The sequence below is a fragment of the Eschrichtius robustus genome, chromosome 10 (assembly GCF_028021215.1).
Source record: "Eschrichtius robustus isolate mEscRob2 chromosome 10, mEscRob2.pri, whole genome shotgun sequence".
Classification (NCBI taxonomy): Eukaryota; Metazoa; Chordata; class Mammalia; order Artiodactyla; family Eschrichtiidae; genus Eschrichtius; species Eschrichtius robustus.
This window is the reverse complement of record NC_090833.1, coordinates 108,230,549-108,247,222: the sequence shown is the minus strand read 5'-3', so window position 1 is coordinate 108,247,222 and position 16,674 is coordinate 108,230,549. Positions and strand designations below refer to the sequence as shown.

Below are 16,674 nucleotides of genomic sequence, written 5' to 3'. Positions count from 1 at the left end.
GCTGAGACGGAGCTTCTCCAGTCTAGCTCTGGGTGTGCACGGTGCCAATGGGGTGACACAGTGATGGCTTTGTTAAAATTGTACCTGGTGTGGTTTGCTGTCACTGCATTGTTCTTGGCTGTGTGGTTTCCACACCTGCTTCTCTTGTCCTCCCTGAGATTCTGTGAGTTATCAGTATCCTATAATAAGACCCTTTCTGCTTATAAGACTGAGAGAAATGTCTGTGGTTGCAAATAAGAACCCTGTAAGACGTAGCCACCTTATGAATCTTAGAAGGAAGAGCCACTCTGACCGTAGAATCCAAAAATGCTAAGTGCTCACGTTCTCAGGTGAAGGCCTGTGAGCTTAGCTCAGCAAATCAGATGTACCCAGTCCAGACTTTACAGCAGGAGCTGGTGAGGTGAGCAGGGCAAGAGGAGAAAGGTTTTGGTTGGCAGTTTCGGGGCGGCAGCAGCAGCCGGTGTCCCCAGCTGGCAGGGATGGCGCAGGCCCTGTGACCCTCTGCTTTCGGCAGCAGTAGTTTCAGCGTTATAGTTGACACTCACAGTGTGAGCACTTCAGCAATAGGGTCCAACTCTAACCTTTTACAATGATGAAGGCTGTGCCTGCCTTCTTTTCTTCCTTACTTTGTTAATCTATTTTATTTTCTGCCCACTCCATTACTTTATATGCAGTATGCTTTTGATGGACTTTATGGTTTATTCCATACGAAACAGAATTTCAAGATGACATTGTGTCAGGATTAGAGCAAGAAAGCGCATTGTCTAGAGAGGCAAGACTTGGAGCTAACTGGAGTAACTGACGAGACATAAGACTTCATCCCTTTGGGGTTGCGATGAGCTCTTTTGTGTCTGTGAGGAATGGCTGTCTTGTGTTAGTGCTCTAACTATGTTTTCTTAGATTCACTATTGGTCGGTTTGGCATCCGTTACAAACAAGACAACTGATGGCCAAAGTTGTTTACATCTTCCCAGTGATCCAGCCTTCATGGGAGTACAGACATCATATTACAAACCCTCCAGCCAATCTCAAGTCCACACCCCCAGCCATCTCCTTTACCTCTCTCTCACACCGGGCCAATATTTCCCCTGCACTGAATCCCCCCAGGGCCAGGTACTGCACCACCGGAGACCACCCCTATACCCACAGCCCACCAAAATTATTCAAACTATCCAGTCCTAGGCTGCTTACCCTGTCCTGCCTTACCTTCCCTACAGAAACTCCAATACATACTCTGGGCCATGCTTTCTCCTTTGCCCTTCCTGCCCTCTGTCTGGCCCATGTGCTTCCCCATGTGGCCCTATGTGACATGCCATGATTCCTGCTTCTGGGGATCTGTGAGTATAAACTTCTTCCTCTGTGACAATCATTCCCGTGTCTGCATGTCTTAACCATACCTGATTAAAACAAATTCTGGGTACACATTTTAGAACAGAATGGGTAGGTGTAAGCATTTGTTTCAAAGTGTAATTATGGAAAGTTGGGTCTGCATTGGTGGGAGGAGCCAAAGAGCAAGATTTGCGGGAGTTTCCCAGCATTTAGACTCCTTTCAAATATTCTGGGAAAGTTCCCACCTTGAATGTGGCAGAAGCCACCTTTCACATAGAAGCTCAAAACACCAGATTCCTGCTTCCTCAGCCTTCCATGCATTTAGTTCATGAGCACATGATTAATCAGATGCGTTTATCCTGACCTTTGTATTGAGAGCTAGTGACACAATGAGGTAGGAATAGAGGAGAATTAATTCTGGCAGCAGCAGAAGTGGCTGGTTTCCAGGGACAGCAGTGACAGCAGTACCAGTGACAGACGGTGCAAGGTTCTGCATCCATTTCTGCAGCAGCAGGGCCCACTATGCCGGTAATGGCTTGTGACTTGTGCTTTAGCCCGGCTGGTGTTTCCCTTGCTCTCACCTGTGCTCCAAGGGGGTTCTCCAGCTTTGTAAGTACACCTGTGAACTTCCCATTGCCCTTTAATAAAATCATTTTCTGCTTAAATTAATCAATAGATTTTTATTGCTCAAACCAAAGACCCTGACTGATACAATCTATTATTTTCCCTTTTCCTTCCCTCTTTCCTTCCTTCCTACCTTCCTCCTATCTTTCTCTCTGTATGCATTTAATACTTGCATAACTTTATATACACATAGATATACATATATATCAATATGAAAGTACATATGGTAAAATATTAACATTTGTTAATTCTGGATAGTGGGAATGTTGGCGGTTACTTTTATGTGTTTTAATATTCTCAAAAGATAATACTAGCAATCATATACACATGAGTAAATATATGCACATATATATCATATTTATATATATCACACATATATATCGGGTTGGCCAAAAAGTTCGTTTGGGTTTTCTAAAGAGCTTACAAAAACCCGAACGATCTTTTTGGCCAACCAATATTTACAAACATACACATATATATCATGTATTATTTCAGTTTTCTAAGCCCTTTATTTATACTAACTCATTTACTCCTCATTACAAGCTTATGAAGTGGAGCCAGTATTCATATCCTCCTTTTACATATGAGGAAACTGAGGCACAGAAATCTCTAGAGACCTGTCCAAAACCACACAACTTTAAAGGAGCAGAGCCAGAAGTTAAACCCTGGCAGTCATGTCCTGCGTCCTTGGCTTTTAACAATCTGTGGGAGATGAGATAGCAAGGTGCAGACCCCAGAGTGTTTTTAGGATGGAGGATGAGCTTCCTTATGGGCTGAGGGGAAGGAACAAGCGAGAGGGAGAGGAAGATACGAGAGAGCCGGGCGACATTTGACAGATGGGGCCACCGTCAGGATCACAGGGCCACGCTTCGCCACGCACAGCAGGAGGAAGAGGACTCCTGATTTGATGCGGGCGACAAGGAGGCAAAGGGTCAATTTATGGTTTGAAGGAAGGTGAACTTCCTTATCTGGGAAATTGAAGGCAAGGTCACCCAGCAAGGAGGTCGAGGAGGAAACAGGCAAGCTGCAGCCAAACCAGGCGGCAGCACGAGGGAGCCGGGGTCCTGCAGGAGGCTGGCTGCGGGGAGCAGGGGCTCCTCCAGGGGAGAAGGGGAAGAAGAGAACTGCAGGCTGCGGACTGGCGGCTCTGTCCTTGGTCCTATTTTACTCAAAACTGTACTGCTCTGTCGACAGACAGTCCCAGGACATTCCCCATCTATGGGTGAGGTTGGGGGACCCAGGAAGTGATCCTGGAGCGCAGGGTCCTTCAGAGCAAAGAACGAAGCATCTTCGTAACCAGACAGAGGGCAAGCAGTCTGCTGTCAGTCCCCGCTGGGCAAGGACTAGATAGTCACAGGCTCCTTCTCCTTCCCTCCAGCGAGGGTGTGTGTGTGTGTGTGTGTGTGTGTGTGTGTGTGTGTGTGTGTGTGTGAGAGAGAGAGAGAGAGAGAGAGGGAATATGAGCATCCATCTGTGTGCCTGCCAAGCTGGCGGTCCCTCCCGTGGACCCGCCTGCCTCTTACCTGCAGAAGCATCCGTGCCAGGCTCTCCGTGCTGTCCTCCTCAGCAGGACCTGCATGCAGCTTCTCCGGTCACCAGAGCTGGGAGCCTGGGCACAGCAGCCTGTCTTCAGAACTTGTCCAGCCCTCCCCAGGAAGCCAACCTGACTCTCAGTGTCAGGTCTTCCTCATCCGCCAAGGCATGTCCTGTCCCAGCATCTGTTTGACCAGGAAATGAAGACACCCAGCTGGGCTCTGCACCTGCCTTTCCATTCTGGGGCGACTTTGGTCAGCTGACCAGGACCTCCAAGCCAGGCTGGTACTCTGTTCTTTGAATGGCTTGTCTTCTGTGGTCACAGGTAAGAAAGGCGCGCCCGAGCTTGTGTTGGGGACGTTGTGAGGGCGGTTCAAAGTGATATGAGCAGATTAGCAGCTTCTGGGTACTTAGGAGGGAGGTATGTCAGAATGCTGGGAGTTGCCTGCGTCTAGAAAAATGTTAGTCTTTTGGTTGTCCCCGCTGGGGCTGCTCCGATCCCAGGGACAGTCACCCCCTCCCACTGGTGAGGGTGGCTCCATCTCAGGAGTTATTGGCTTTACTTTATTGAATCTGCTTCTATGTCTTTATTACCACTCTTCCTCTTTTGTCATTTATTTATTCACTCAGTAAATACTCTACATGCTTTAACAAAGGCTAACAGACATCAGTGTTATTCACTGACTTGGAAGATAGCAAGTTCTTCATTGCTGGGTTTTTTCTGAGGCTGGAATGTGTGGGGGGAAATGATCAGCTGGTATGGTAATCCAAATGACCTTTACGATTCCACCCAACCTTGAGATGGCAAGCTTCTGCGATTAATTGATGTATTGAGCAGATCAAATATAAAAGCTAGAAATAGGCTCTCTCTCTTCCCTAAGCATCTGTGATGAAATGATTTGGAAGAAAAGACACTGTCATTTCCTCAATGATTTGAAATGATTTGGAAGAAAAGACACTGTCATTTCCTCAATCAAGAGACTTTCTTTGGGGTGTTGACAGTTATGGGAGAGTAATGACTCCCAGGCTTGGGATTGTGCCAGATGGCGGAGAAGTGTGGGGTGAAATCGAAGCAGGTTTTATGGAGAAGGTGGGGCTTGTGAAAAGAATAGAATGGGGGTGAGAAGTTGAAAACCAGCTGCAGTAGGAAGATGGACAAAGAAGTCAGCCCACATCACCTTGACTTCAATGGAACCAGGATTCAGGATGTGGGCAAAAGAGGCTGACCTGAGTTGGGGTATGGGGCGCGGGATGGTCTGGACACACTGGTACATTGCAGCGATACAAGCACAACGAGGATATTGGCGTCTGAGCCCTTTACATATGCAGTATTTTTTGTACAGGTTTCCCTGAGAGCTCCATTCACCCAGACCCACTTTACAAACAGAGACATCAGCCCACAGACACCACCGCCCCCCCCCCACAAACCTGCCAATCCAGCCACTTAGAGGATCAAAGGGTCCAGGACTCTTCCTTCTAAAAAGAGGTGGAAGTTTAATCACTGTCAAATACCTGGAAGAATTTCTCCTTTGGTTTCCAGTGACAAATTAATGAAATTATCATAGTGGGCTAATTACAAGGGATGCAAATTTGAGGCGTCTTGCAGGAATTTGTCCGCTGGAGTCAGTTCAGTCTCATTTGCACATTCTTCCAGAGGGTCCAGGATGTCTCTGGTTGGGTCTTTATACGATGCAAGTTCAGCATGCCTGGACTTCTATTTCTTTTCCCCCTGTTCTCACTAATGGGGAAAAAAAAAAACCGTGCTTTTATTTAGTGCCCTTGAGTGAAAGGTGAAACAGATTATAGCCTTGGGATTTGTGCACGTGATGTCAGTTGGAAGGAGAGGTGAGTGAAGCTGCACACAGAGGAACCTCTTAGAACCTTGGATCCAGGTGAGCCTGGATTCGGGGTAGGGCACCTGTACCTTGTCACCACCTGTCTGCCACAGACCTCAGTCGTGATCATGGCTGAGCAATGACAGTCATGGTGCTAAGATCTATAAAACACAGGCGAGCACTGGCTGAGGTGCCCATACAAAATTATCCTTCTAGTTGGCACCACTGAGTAGCACTTGAACACGTTATAGTTTAGAAGCTGAAGATGTGAGCTTGAATCTTGACTTCATAGCTTTTTAACTATGTGGCTTGGGCAAATCAGTCAACTTTTCTGAACATCAGCATTTTTAAAATTTAAATAAAAGAGGTAATAATAACCCTTCCCCATACCTTCCTAGGGGTGATGGGAGGCCCAAATGAGGTCAAAGGTGTGAGGCACGAAGGTTCACTTGTGTCAAAGATGCATCATCCTAAGAACCCTTTCCTGGGCTCACTCAGGCTTGGCAGTCAGAGGGAGCCACGTGGAATCCCCAGGGAGCTCCGCCGTGCCAGCTCCCCAGGCCCTGCTGGGGAAGCGGTCCGAGGTTCAACCCACAGCCAAGGCCCGGCCTGCCCTCCTTCTGATGTCCAGCGGCAGCCAGACCCCTCCTCTGAAGCCATGGGCCCCGCCCACCCTGCACTCCCGTCCACGACAAAGCTCGGGCTGTGGTGGCTTTTTCTGATCCCGGCAGGTGAGTGGGGATGGTCCCTAGGGCATCCTGTCACACCTGTGAGCTCACACATGCCTCAGGGAGGAAACTCCTGCAGGTGGGCTGGTGGCAACCGCCAGAGCCGCAGGGGAAGTAGCTGTTCCACCGCGGGAAGGTGGGGGGGGGGCGATCACTGCGTCACCTGAACCCCCCCCGAGTCGCAGTGCTCCCCATGTGCACAATGCCAACTGCACTGTGACCCTCCCAGGGCTATTGCGTGGTGACCTGGAATGAGAGCCTGTGACTAGCGCCTGGGATACCATAGCACACGGCAGCTGTTCTTATCGATGTTCTGAATTTTAGAGCAGTAGTTCTCGACCTGCTCAGGCAGGAGAACCCTGAAGAGGTGAAGCTGTTTGCAGAACATGGTGAAATCAGACACGGATGATTCCATCAGACAACTGGGGACACTGCCCAGCTGATGAGAAGGAGCAAATGCCTGTGGTTTGAGGATAAACAGGCGAGATGCTCCAAATGGAAGAGAATTTCATGGTTAGCATTAGTGGTTCATTACAAGAGGATGGGAGTGAAAGTTCCTGGGGCCAGGTTCCCCCATGTTGCTGTCCCTTGGGGCTCCCCAGTTCCAGGCTGGATTTCATGCCCTGTCTGACTTCTTCCCACTGCTCTGCACCCCTCTCAGCACTTGTTTTCACCCCTTATCCATCAGTCACAGAGTAACTGACATTTCTTGAGCACCAACCATGTGCTGGTTGCTTTGTAAGCTCTAACAGACATGATTATATTTCCTCCTCGACAGTGTTTTGAAGTAGGTTCTGGATTAGTGTGCCCATTTTGCAGATGAGGAAACTGAGGCTCAGTGAGGTTAAGTGGCTCTGATTGGACAGGAGGGGGAGCCAAGCGCCCAGCACCACGGACTCCCGGAGACCCCTCTCTCCCCTCCTGTCCCACAGCATCCGTGCAACAGGCCTCCCCCACCCAAGCCGAGGACCGCCTCTTCCAACACCTCTTTAGGGGCTATAACCGCTGGGCGAGGCCGGTGCCCAACACCTCGGACGTGGTGATCGTGCACTTCGGGCTGTCCATCGCCCAGCTCATCGATGTGGTGCGTCTGTCCTACCATCCTTTGCCCCCTTGGGATCAGCCCCAGGCATGGGCCCCTTTCTGGGGCTCCTCGTCCCTCCCCAGCCCCAGCCCTCCCAGCCCACCTCAGTCAGAGCAACACCCCTCGGAGCCTGGGGAAGCTCCATCTCCCTCCCGCTCTCAGCCCTGAAACCCCTCCTGGGAGGGCGTTGACCGGCAGCAGTGGGTTTTCTAAATGCCCTGCCCTGCTTGTTCCACCTGACACAAGCCCAGAGGACCCAGTGGAGATAATCTGAGTGAGGGTGGCAGTGTCAGGAGGGGTGGTGGGTTGGCTGGGCTTGCAGTGTCACCTGAGAGGTTCTCTGGTGAGTGGGGGGCCTGAATAAGCCCCTCCTACTCTACCTTGTTTTCTGGGGCTCGTTCATCACTCTAATCGCTTTCTTTCCCGCTACCGGCCAGGATGAGAAGAACCAAATGATGACCACCAAAGTCTGGCTAAAGCAGGTGAGGACCCCTCCCCCGGGCAAGACAGGAGCGGGGTGGGAACCCACAAACCCCAGCCCCTCCCAGGACTCTTCCACTAGAAGCATGATTCTGAATTTACCTTTTGCCTGAGTTGCCACTCAGGATGTTCCCAAGGCCAGCCAACTGCAGACTGCTTCTCGTGAGGGGCTGTGCTCTTGTGCGGCCAGGCTCTGTCCAGCACCTGAGAATGTCACCTACAAGAGCCACGTGGCCCCCTTTCTGGGAGTGGGCATTGCCTATGTCCCTGCTACCGTTTGCAGATCAGCTGGCCGAGTCATCACCGAAAACCATGCGAGGTTTAATTCTGCCCGTTTTACAGCTGAGGAAAACAGAAGCAGAGGGCAGCTGGTCTAGACAAGGGTGGCCCAGGTGTGCCCCACTTAGAACCCGAGGCTCCTTCTGCAGGAGAACGCTGAGTGTTCTGTGTCTACGCTGCCTAACAAGCTACCCCCAAACTCACTGGCTTAAAGCAACTGACAGTTTATTACATCTTTAGTTTTTATGGCTAGGAGTTTTAGCGGTTTCTTCTGCTTTGCACGGGGACTCCTGGGGTTACTTGGTGGCATTTGGCTGGTGTCTGGTCTGCTCTGGAGGGTCCAAGATGGTTTCACTCACAGGTTCATCCCTCAGCAGAGATGTCTGGAAGTCTCTGGAAGGTTCTGGAAGCCAGGCCCAGCTGGGCTCTTCTCCTCCAGGCACTTTCAGGGTCTCTCTGCCTGTTCTCTCCAGTAGGAGAGTTCAGACTCCTCACCTGACGGCCCAGGGACCCCAGAGCGAGGGTCCCAAGAGATAGGAAATGAAGTTGTTGTCTCTTAACCAGAAACTGGCTCAGCACCAGCCCTGGCCAATGGATGGGTAGCCCTCTTTGATGTGCCATTCTTGGGGCAGAACTTGGGGGCACAGGCTTTATAACAGCCTGAATATATTCTCTCCTCTTTACAGATGAGGTGCAGAGCCATGAAGGGACTTGGGAAGCCATAGCAGTGCAAGGGTCAGACCTAGAACCTGGGTGGCCATAATTGTCCCCATAGGCCAGTTACCTAGGCTTCAGGGACTGGAGTAGGGAGGAGAGGAAGGAGCACTGGAGCAGGAGTCAGGCCAGCCAGCACCGCCTCTGATTAGCCTGTGATACCATGCAAGTTAGTCTCAGAGCCTCACTTTGCTCATCTGTAAAATGGGGACAATATAATCTATTGCCGATTAATATAACACAACTTGGTGTGGATGCCCCCCCAAATGTTGGTTGAACCTGAAAACTTAACAGACAATGGACTGGGGGAAGGGGGTACATTTATGAAGACCAATCCCTTTCAAAATTATTCCTCAGTGTCCTGAGAAATCCTGACAATTTTAGCAACATTTTTATCTTTCCTACTTTGCAAGTCTGGCCCCTCTCTCTGCCTAAGCCTTCCCCTACAGAAAATCAATCAGCACCACTGCTGGGCCAGCATCTTCCCAGGTGTGGTTTCGGTACCAACGGCAGTTTTGTGAGATGATTTTAGTTGGGTCGCAATCCTTTTTTTAAAATAGTCATATATTTCTATTTTAGTGGATGGTTTCAAGCGCTGTGGGTTTTCCAGTTATTTCAGTGATGTAAAATTCAAAAATGTATGTAGGTTTAAAAATAATGAACTAATTTAAAGGAAAATACTAAGTAAATGCTAATATAGGCAGTGCGAATATATTGGCAAAAATTATGAAGCTGGGACTTGAGTGCTTGAAGTTTGTGAACCATTGGGCTGGATCAGTGCTTTTCCTCTCATGTGCCTGCTTCCTGCAAACACTCCTGTTTCCCTTACTTCTTCCTGGATCCCTAGCCAGTTGACGTGCTTGTGTAAATGTTACACGACTATCCTTAGAGGGGAAAAGGCACCACGCATGGAGACTTTTCAAGGGCACATCACTGCCCTATTTTAGTGCAAATGCACAAAAGCAAAATGGCCCCTAGAATTAGGGCAAGTTTGGAGACAGGGAAGGCTGGGTTCAAGCCCCAGTGCTGCCACTTATTGACAGAGTACCCTCTAAGCCTCACTTGAGAAAACAGATTCGCTTGGACCAGCCGGTGGAAACAGGGCTCCTAGGGGGCGCTCTAGAGCACAGTTGGAAATCCACCGGGTGACTCCCCTTTCTCAGCTGTGTAACTCTGATAAAGGGGTTGTTTTACCCCTCTTGTCCTCAGTTTCCTTATCTGTTAGATGGGGAAATACTTCCACCTGCTCTGCACTCTTTGCCCGGCTGTCCCATTGAGGGTCTTCCTAGACAGAGGGTGTGAAAAACCTTTGTAAACTGCGATACAGTAAAAAATGTTACTACGAATGAGTGAGGCTGCTTGCCGGGGTCGTCCAGCTAAGGAGTGACAGAACAGAGGCGGGACCAGGGTGACCCGTCCTCCAGATGTGCCCGGGACTTTGAGTACAAGAGTGGGGGCAAAGCGAGGGCTAGATTATTTTAGACGGGACTCCCCGTTCCCATCTCGGGGCCCTTTCCGGGCATCCGCGGCACTTTCTATTCTGTGGGGCTAGGTGAGGAGCTCCGGGCGCTCCGGGCGCTCCAGAATCCGGCTGCTGGGCGTCCCCAGGCTGCCCTAGGTTTGTCCCGAGGCTCCCTCCCCCGGCAGGGCTGCTGACCTGACTCCCCTCCCCACGCACAGGAGTGGAACGACTACAAGCTGCACTGGAACCCGGCCGATTTCGGCAACATCACATCCCTCCGGGTCCCTTCGGAAATGATCTGGATCCCCGACATCGTCCTCTACAACAAGTAGGAAACGGCTGGGGTTGTGGAGGCCCCTTGGGACCCCTGAGACAGGGGGTTCCCTGCGAGGGGCGGGTAACGTGAGGCTAGGCTGTGTTGGACTTGGGAAGTGCGCCCCTTGTGTCCAAGATGCGTGGCCTTCCTTTCAACTCCTGCTTTGCTCATCCTCGCCGCACCACCTTTTCTCTTGATTCCCTTATTTCTTTCATCTTGTTCTCTCACTCATACACCCAAAATTTATTGAGCACCTACTGCATATCAGTGGCTGCGCTGTGCTACTGGGACACAGCTGTGCCAACACTGGGCATTATTTGAAAAATATGATTGGTGCAGGCTGTGAAAACAATGCCTAAGTGTTGGAGTTTTGCAGGATGGCATTATTGTTGGAACAGGTAAGCAGCATCCCAGGGTAACAACTTTGAAGGGATCAAGCATGGGTATTTTAAAAAATATTATTTATAGTTGCCCTGTATTCAAAACCAAAGAGGACCAACCTTTGAACATAATGACTAAAAGTTAGTAAAAGGCAGGGGAGTCTAAAGAGAGCCCCAGAGGACCAAGTCGGTTTTTTTTAAAATAGAAGATATAAAGAGCTATAATTTCATTCATGTTTGGCATCAGGTAATTCTTCATTTAGAAATGAAGGACTTAGATGTTTGGCATGATGTTTGTCTAAAAATATTTTCTGAAGTGGGGCTCTAGGGAGCACTAGTTCCTGGAGATATGAATAGGTATGAAAAATAGTTCTGTGGTCAAATAATTTTAGATAACATTGTATGTTCGTTAAAACCCTTTCTGCACCCCAGCCCCGGTCCTTTGGAAAATGTCATTTTAAATGTTGTTAGAACTTGTACAGACAAGAAACCCCTTTAGCCCAGCATTTCCCAATTCATTTGACCCACATTTAGAATAGCTATTTTTAAACAATAGAATAAAGGGAAACAGATCCACTTCTGAAGTTAGGTGTCTCCAGATAGGTCAGAGGAGGGTGACAGTGATCCCTTTACACTGCCCAGTCCTGGTCAGGCCCAAAGCCCTGTCATCTGAGCCATCTCTGTAAACACACGTTCAGCATGAATTACCTGCAAGGTCTAACATTGCCACTGGACTCACGGACCCCTCACCCCATATCTGCACCCAGGATCTCTCTAGTTTCTGTTTCCTGTGCACCTGGCAGAGGGCAGGAGCAAAGTCCTAGCATCAGATAGGACCCAGAGTTTTAGGATTGCCAATAAGGCTTTGGCCAGTGTTACTTGATTATAACAGGAAATTCTTTTGATGGGACAAAAGTTCAAACCAAATTCTTGCAGACATTTAAAGAAGGGTATCTCCTCCACCCACTCCACTTCAGGTTAAGAAGACCAGGGGAATTGCTTCTTTCCTTCCTCAAAATGGGGGCACATGTTGCCATCTAGTGGTGCTTCTGTATGATGACAAAAATGCCTTAAAAATTTTTTTTTTAAACTTTTGCCCTGATCTGTTTGTAACTCCCTTTCAAAGTTCCGGTTTCCAACCTGCCTAACTCTCTATCCTGGAACTACTTCAAGGGAAAGAAGTCTCTCTTCCTGTGTATTCTTTTTTTTTTTTAATTTTATTTATTTTTGGCTGCGTTGGGTCTTCGTTGCTGCGCGCGGGCCTTCTCTAGTTGCAGAGAGCGGGGGCTTCTCATTGCGGTGGTTTCTCTTGTTGAGGAGCACGGGGTCCAGGCACGCAGGCTTCAGTAGTCGTGGCACGTGGGCTCAGTAGTTGTGGCTCACAGTCTTAGTTGTTCCCTGGCATGTGGGATCTTCCCGGACCAGGGCTCGAACCCGTGTCCACTGCATTGGCAGGCGGATTCTTAACCACGGCGCCACCAGGGAAGTCCCTCTTCTTGTGTATTCTTCTGGTTCCCCTGTCTTTAGGATTGACCGTGGGAACTGGAGAGGGAGGGAAGGCGGGGGCTGAGAGCTCACTGCGCCACCTCGCAGGGGGAAATCAGACTCAGGCCCGACTGGTCACCGCTGTTCCAGTGTCCCCTGCGTCCTCATGGGCCCTTAGATGCCTTAAGGGCCCTCACGACGCCCACTCGGGCCCCGCCCTCACTCACGCCCCGCCCCCAACTCGGCCCAGCAGCTCCTCCAGTCCAAACACACAGTTTTATCCTTTTATCCTTTCCCTCCTCTGTTCCTTGTTCTGCGGATGCTCTGCTGGTCCGCTCTCCACCCCCAGCTTTCTGCCAAATCCTACCATCCATCAGCGCTTTGCTAAAATGGCAGTGTGCATGGTGACCCTGCTCACCGGAAGCGGGTTCCCCCCAGTAGTTATAATGCTGTTGCCAAACCGCCTGCCTGGCGTTGTAGGTGTTCAGGCCTGCTTCTCATTTCCTCATGGTTCCCTAAGGGCAGGCATGAGTCTCCCCTCCACCAACAGCTCCTGCAGAGGCCCCAGTGGGTGTGGCTGGCTCAGAAATGCATGTTGAAGGAAGACGGATGGCGTCTTCCTTCACCACCAAAGATGTCAGGTGTCTTCTGAGCAGGGAAGTAAAAATCTCAGGTGTAAATGACATGACGCCCAGCAGAGGGGCTTACTCACCATCTGCAGGGGTGGCGGGGTGGAGGAGAGAAAAAATACTCATATAAACAATCACTCTAAAATGTTAAATGAATACAGACAGGCCATCAAACTACATATATACCACATGATCACAAAAACGTAAAAATGCTGTATGTGTTATCTAGATGACAATCAAATATATATGAGATATAGATATATCTCATATATGTATAGATATAGATCTATAACATCAAAACGTTAATAGTGGTTATTTTTAAAATTCTTGGTACTTTCCTATATTCTTAAAAATTCCCACTTTTGTAGTTAAAAAGATGGTGTTTGAAAGACAACTCAGGTAGCTCTGGATGTCTGTGTGCTGGGGAGTCTTACTTGCACAAATCCCAACAACCTGGCCCGGTCCGGCTGTGTTATTGGGGTCCCCCTGCTGAGGGTTATCTGGAGCAGTCTGGCTTGGGTGCCTGGGGTGCGCAGGGTCCCCCCAACGCCTCTCCTCTCTGCAGTGCAGATGGGGAGTTCGTGGTGACCCACATGACCAAGGCCCACCTCTTCTCCTCGGGCACCGTGCACTGGGTACCGCCCGCCATCTACAAGAGCTCCTGCAGCATTGACGTCACCTTCTTCCCCTTCGACCAGCAGAACTGCAAGATGAAGTTCGGCTCCTGGTCGTATGACAAGGCCAAGATCGACCTGGTGCAGATGGAGCAGACGGTAGACCTCAAGGACTACTGGGAGAGCGGCGAGTGGGCCATCGTCAACGCCACGGGCACCTACAACACCAAGAAGTACGACTGCTGCGCCGAGATCTACCCTGACGTCACCTACCACTTCGTCATCCGTCGCCTGCCGCTCTTCTACACCATCAACCTCATCATCCCCTGCCTGCTCATCTCCTGCCTCACGGTGCTCGTCTTCTACCTGCCCTCCGACTGCGGCGAGAAGATCACGCTCTGCATCTCCGTGCTGCTCTCGCTCACCGTCTTCCTGCTGCTCATCACCGAGATCATCCCGTCCACCTCGCTGGTCATCCCGCTCATCAGCGAGTACCTGCTCTTCACCATGATCTTCGTCACCCTCTCCATCGTCATCACCGTCTTCGTCCTCAACGTGCACCACCGCTCCGCCAGCACCCACAACATGCCCCACTGGGTGCGGGTGGTCTTTCTGGGCTGCGTGTCCCGGTGGCTTCTGATAAGCCGGCCCCTGCCCCCCTTGGAGCTCCGCGACCCCCCAGATCAGAAGCTCTGCCCCTCCTACCGCTGGCTGGAGACCAACGTGGATGCGGAGGAGAGGGAGGAGGAGGAGGAAGGCAGATGGGCGTGTGCGGGTCATTCGTCCCCCTTCACAGGTGTCCCTTACAGCCATGGTGGTCGGCACCCAGGGGCCTCGGGTCCCAAGGCGGAGGCCCAGTTGCCGGAGGGTGGGCTCCTGCTGTCACCCCGCATACAGAAAGCACTGGAGGGCGTGCGCTATATTGCCGATCACCTGCGGGCCGAGGATGCTGACTCCTCAGTGAGTGGGGGCTGGGTGAGGGGCCCGTCCCCCGGGGGACTCCACCAGCCTAGTCGGGAGCCATCCCTCCAGGGTGTCAGCTTGGGTCAACCCAGGCTCCTCCATGAGGACCCATCTCCCTTAGTCACGGCCTTGGAGTCTGGAATGAATTGTGATGGAGAATGTCTAGCTGGCAGCTCTGAAAACGTTTATTGGGTGGGTGGCAGAATAGCAGTGAGAATGTCCCCGCTCGGCCTAACTGGGAGACACAGGACAGAGATGGAGGGGGTCTCCCCACGCCATCCTCACGCAGGCCATTTCCCACCATTGCCCGTAGGCGGGGGTGGGGGGTGGGGGGGGGAGGAGTGGGGGGAGGGGGAGGGAACTCATCAGGAGGACCCCAAGCAATCCAGCCTCCCCCTTTGTCCTGACGGGCTCCTCCTCCTTCTTGTCCTGGGCTCTGGGCATTTTGTGAACTTCACTATTCACTCACAGACACTGAGGAAGCTTGGGTGGGCCTGGTGGGCTCCCCTCCCCCGCCCCCTGCTGTGTCCTGCATTATTAGGTAAGCAAGCCACTGCCCAGGGTCACAGAATCCTTCTTATCAACTTAGGGAAGGATGAAAGGCCAGGAGGTTATTACTGGGTGGCCTTGCTGAGTAGATAAGACAAATTAATTGTTATCTAATCCGGGAGCAGCTAGGAGTCCAGATCCACTTGCCTGGGCTGTAGGCCCCAATTCCACAAAGCCCCTACCCCACTGCAGACACCACCCTGCCCTTCCCTGGGCCACACCTACCCTCACCTACCCCCCCAGCGAGTGGGTGAGTGGGTCGGGAGGCAACATGGGGGCCCAAAGTCTTCACCATTTTGTAACTTCTGAGTGTTGCGTTTAAATCACTGCAGGCCCCCTGGGAGGGTCCATGCCCCTGGGTGATTCTAGAACCTTCTGTGTCCCTCCAGCCTCCCTTACCTGGAACTTGAGAGCCTATGGAAAGGCTCTGGGCTATTGTCATAGGGGTGGTATAGGACGGGAATCTCTAGAAGAGGGTTGTTTGAGTCTTGAGACATCCCTGTTTACCGCCCCCCCCTCCTTAGCTCCCAAGGTCTCAGTGGCGTCACCGCTATCCCCAGTGCCAGTCTTACAGGGGCTGCGCATGCGCGGGACACCTCCCCTTTCCCAAGGCCTCGGTCGGTCACTGTGCACCCATCTCCCCTGCAGGTGAAGGAAGACTGGAGGTATGTGGCCATGGTCATCGACAGGATATTCCTCTGGTTGTTTATCCTCGTTTGCTTCCTGGGGACCGTCGGACTCTTTCTCCCTCCGTTCCTCGCTGGAATGATCTGATGCCACATCGCCTGCTTTGGCCCAGACGTGGCATAGCTGACCGTCTTTAACGGCTGCCGCCTCTGGAGTATGCCTTTGGGGTCAACACCATCCAACTACAGGTGCCTTTCCATGGCGTCCGGACATGGAAGGCTTCTTGGAATGATTCACTTGACATTATTGTAGTTTGTGCTGAGAATCTGCTGGGCACGGAGCCCTGTGCGGATGCTGAAGAGCTGGGCCAAAAGGAACTTGCTCTGCAGAAGGTTACGACGTGGTGGTGACAACGTGAAGACGTATAAGCTGCTCCTGGGATGCAGACTCTGAGGGATGCGGGTGGAGGGAACCCAGGGGTTGGGGAAGGGCCATGTGAGGAGGCTCAGACCTCAAAGGAGGGGTGTGTAGGGAGAGAGTGCCTCGCGGGGGTGGAAGGGCTATGAACAACATTTGGCATTCAGGAACGAGCCCCAAAAGGCAGGGGGGACAGCCAGGCTGAGGTGGGCTTGAGGCTGGGGAACAGAGGGAGGAGGTTGGAAGGGGAAGAGGAGGAGGAGGGCCACAAGTGGGGCAGATGCAGGTAGCTGGGCCGTCCCACCCACCTGGAAGCTCTTGTGACAGCCCAGACATCCCCCTACCTTTAGCACCCCCCGCTTCCCCGTTGCAGACCGGCTCAGCACCAGCCGGCCCTCCGAGAGGTGTGGCCGCACTGAGACTCCCCACCTGCAGGGGCGCTATCTGTCCTTCAATGCGCATGGACAAACCAGAAGGACACCTCCAGCCATTCCTGACCCAACTCAAGCCCGCGGTGCGCTCCCTCCCTCCCGCACAGGGTGAGTGGTGGTCGACCCCCAGGCATCCAGGACTTTTGCTCTGAGGAACTGAGAGGAATGAGCTGGATGGCTTTGGACCCCGAGACGT

General features: G+C 51.6%; 1 protein-coding gene across 3 annotated transcripts; it reads left to right on the top strand.

The window, feature by feature from the left end:
* Nucleotides 1–5,780: 5,780 nt before the first annotated feature.
* Nucleotides 5,781–15,777, top strand: CHRNA2 (cholinergic receptor nicotinic alpha 2 subunit). 3 transcript variants are annotated; one of them, XM_068552440.1, is made up of 6 exons: nt 5,781–6,051; nt 6,981–7,132; nt 7,570–7,614; nt 10,286–10,395; nt 13,443–14,451; nt 15,652–15,777. In XM_068552440.1, exons 1-6 carry the CDS (start codon nt 5,781–5,783, stop codon nt 15,775–15,777), a joined length of 1,713 nt encoding a protein of 570 aa, XP_068408541.1. The 3 variants fall into 3 exon arrangements, with proteins under 3 accessions (XP_068408541.1, XP_068408543.1, XP_068408542.1); XM_068552442.1 differs by having other exon boundaries at nt 5,979–6,051; nt 6,918–7,087; XM_068552441.1 differs by having other exon boundaries at nt 5,979–6,051; nt 6,918–7,132.
* The last annotated feature ends 897 nt before the right edge of the window (nt 15,778–16,674 follow it).

Excerpts from the sequence above, each read along its gene's own strand:
- CHRNA2 (XM_068552440.1), top strand. The coding sequence starts at position 5,781 with ATGCATCATCCTAAGAACCCTTTCCTGGGCTCACTCAGGCTTGGCAGT. Across the intron at positions 6,052-6,980 it reads GCTTTTTCTGATCCCGGCAG|CATCCGTGCAACAGGCCTCC; the intron begins GTGAGTGGGGAT and ends CCTGTCCCACAG. Across the intron at positions 14,452-15,651 it reads CCGAGGATGCTGACTCCTCA|GTGAAGGAAGACTGGAGGTA; the intron begins GTGAGTGGGGGC and ends TCTCCCCTGCAG.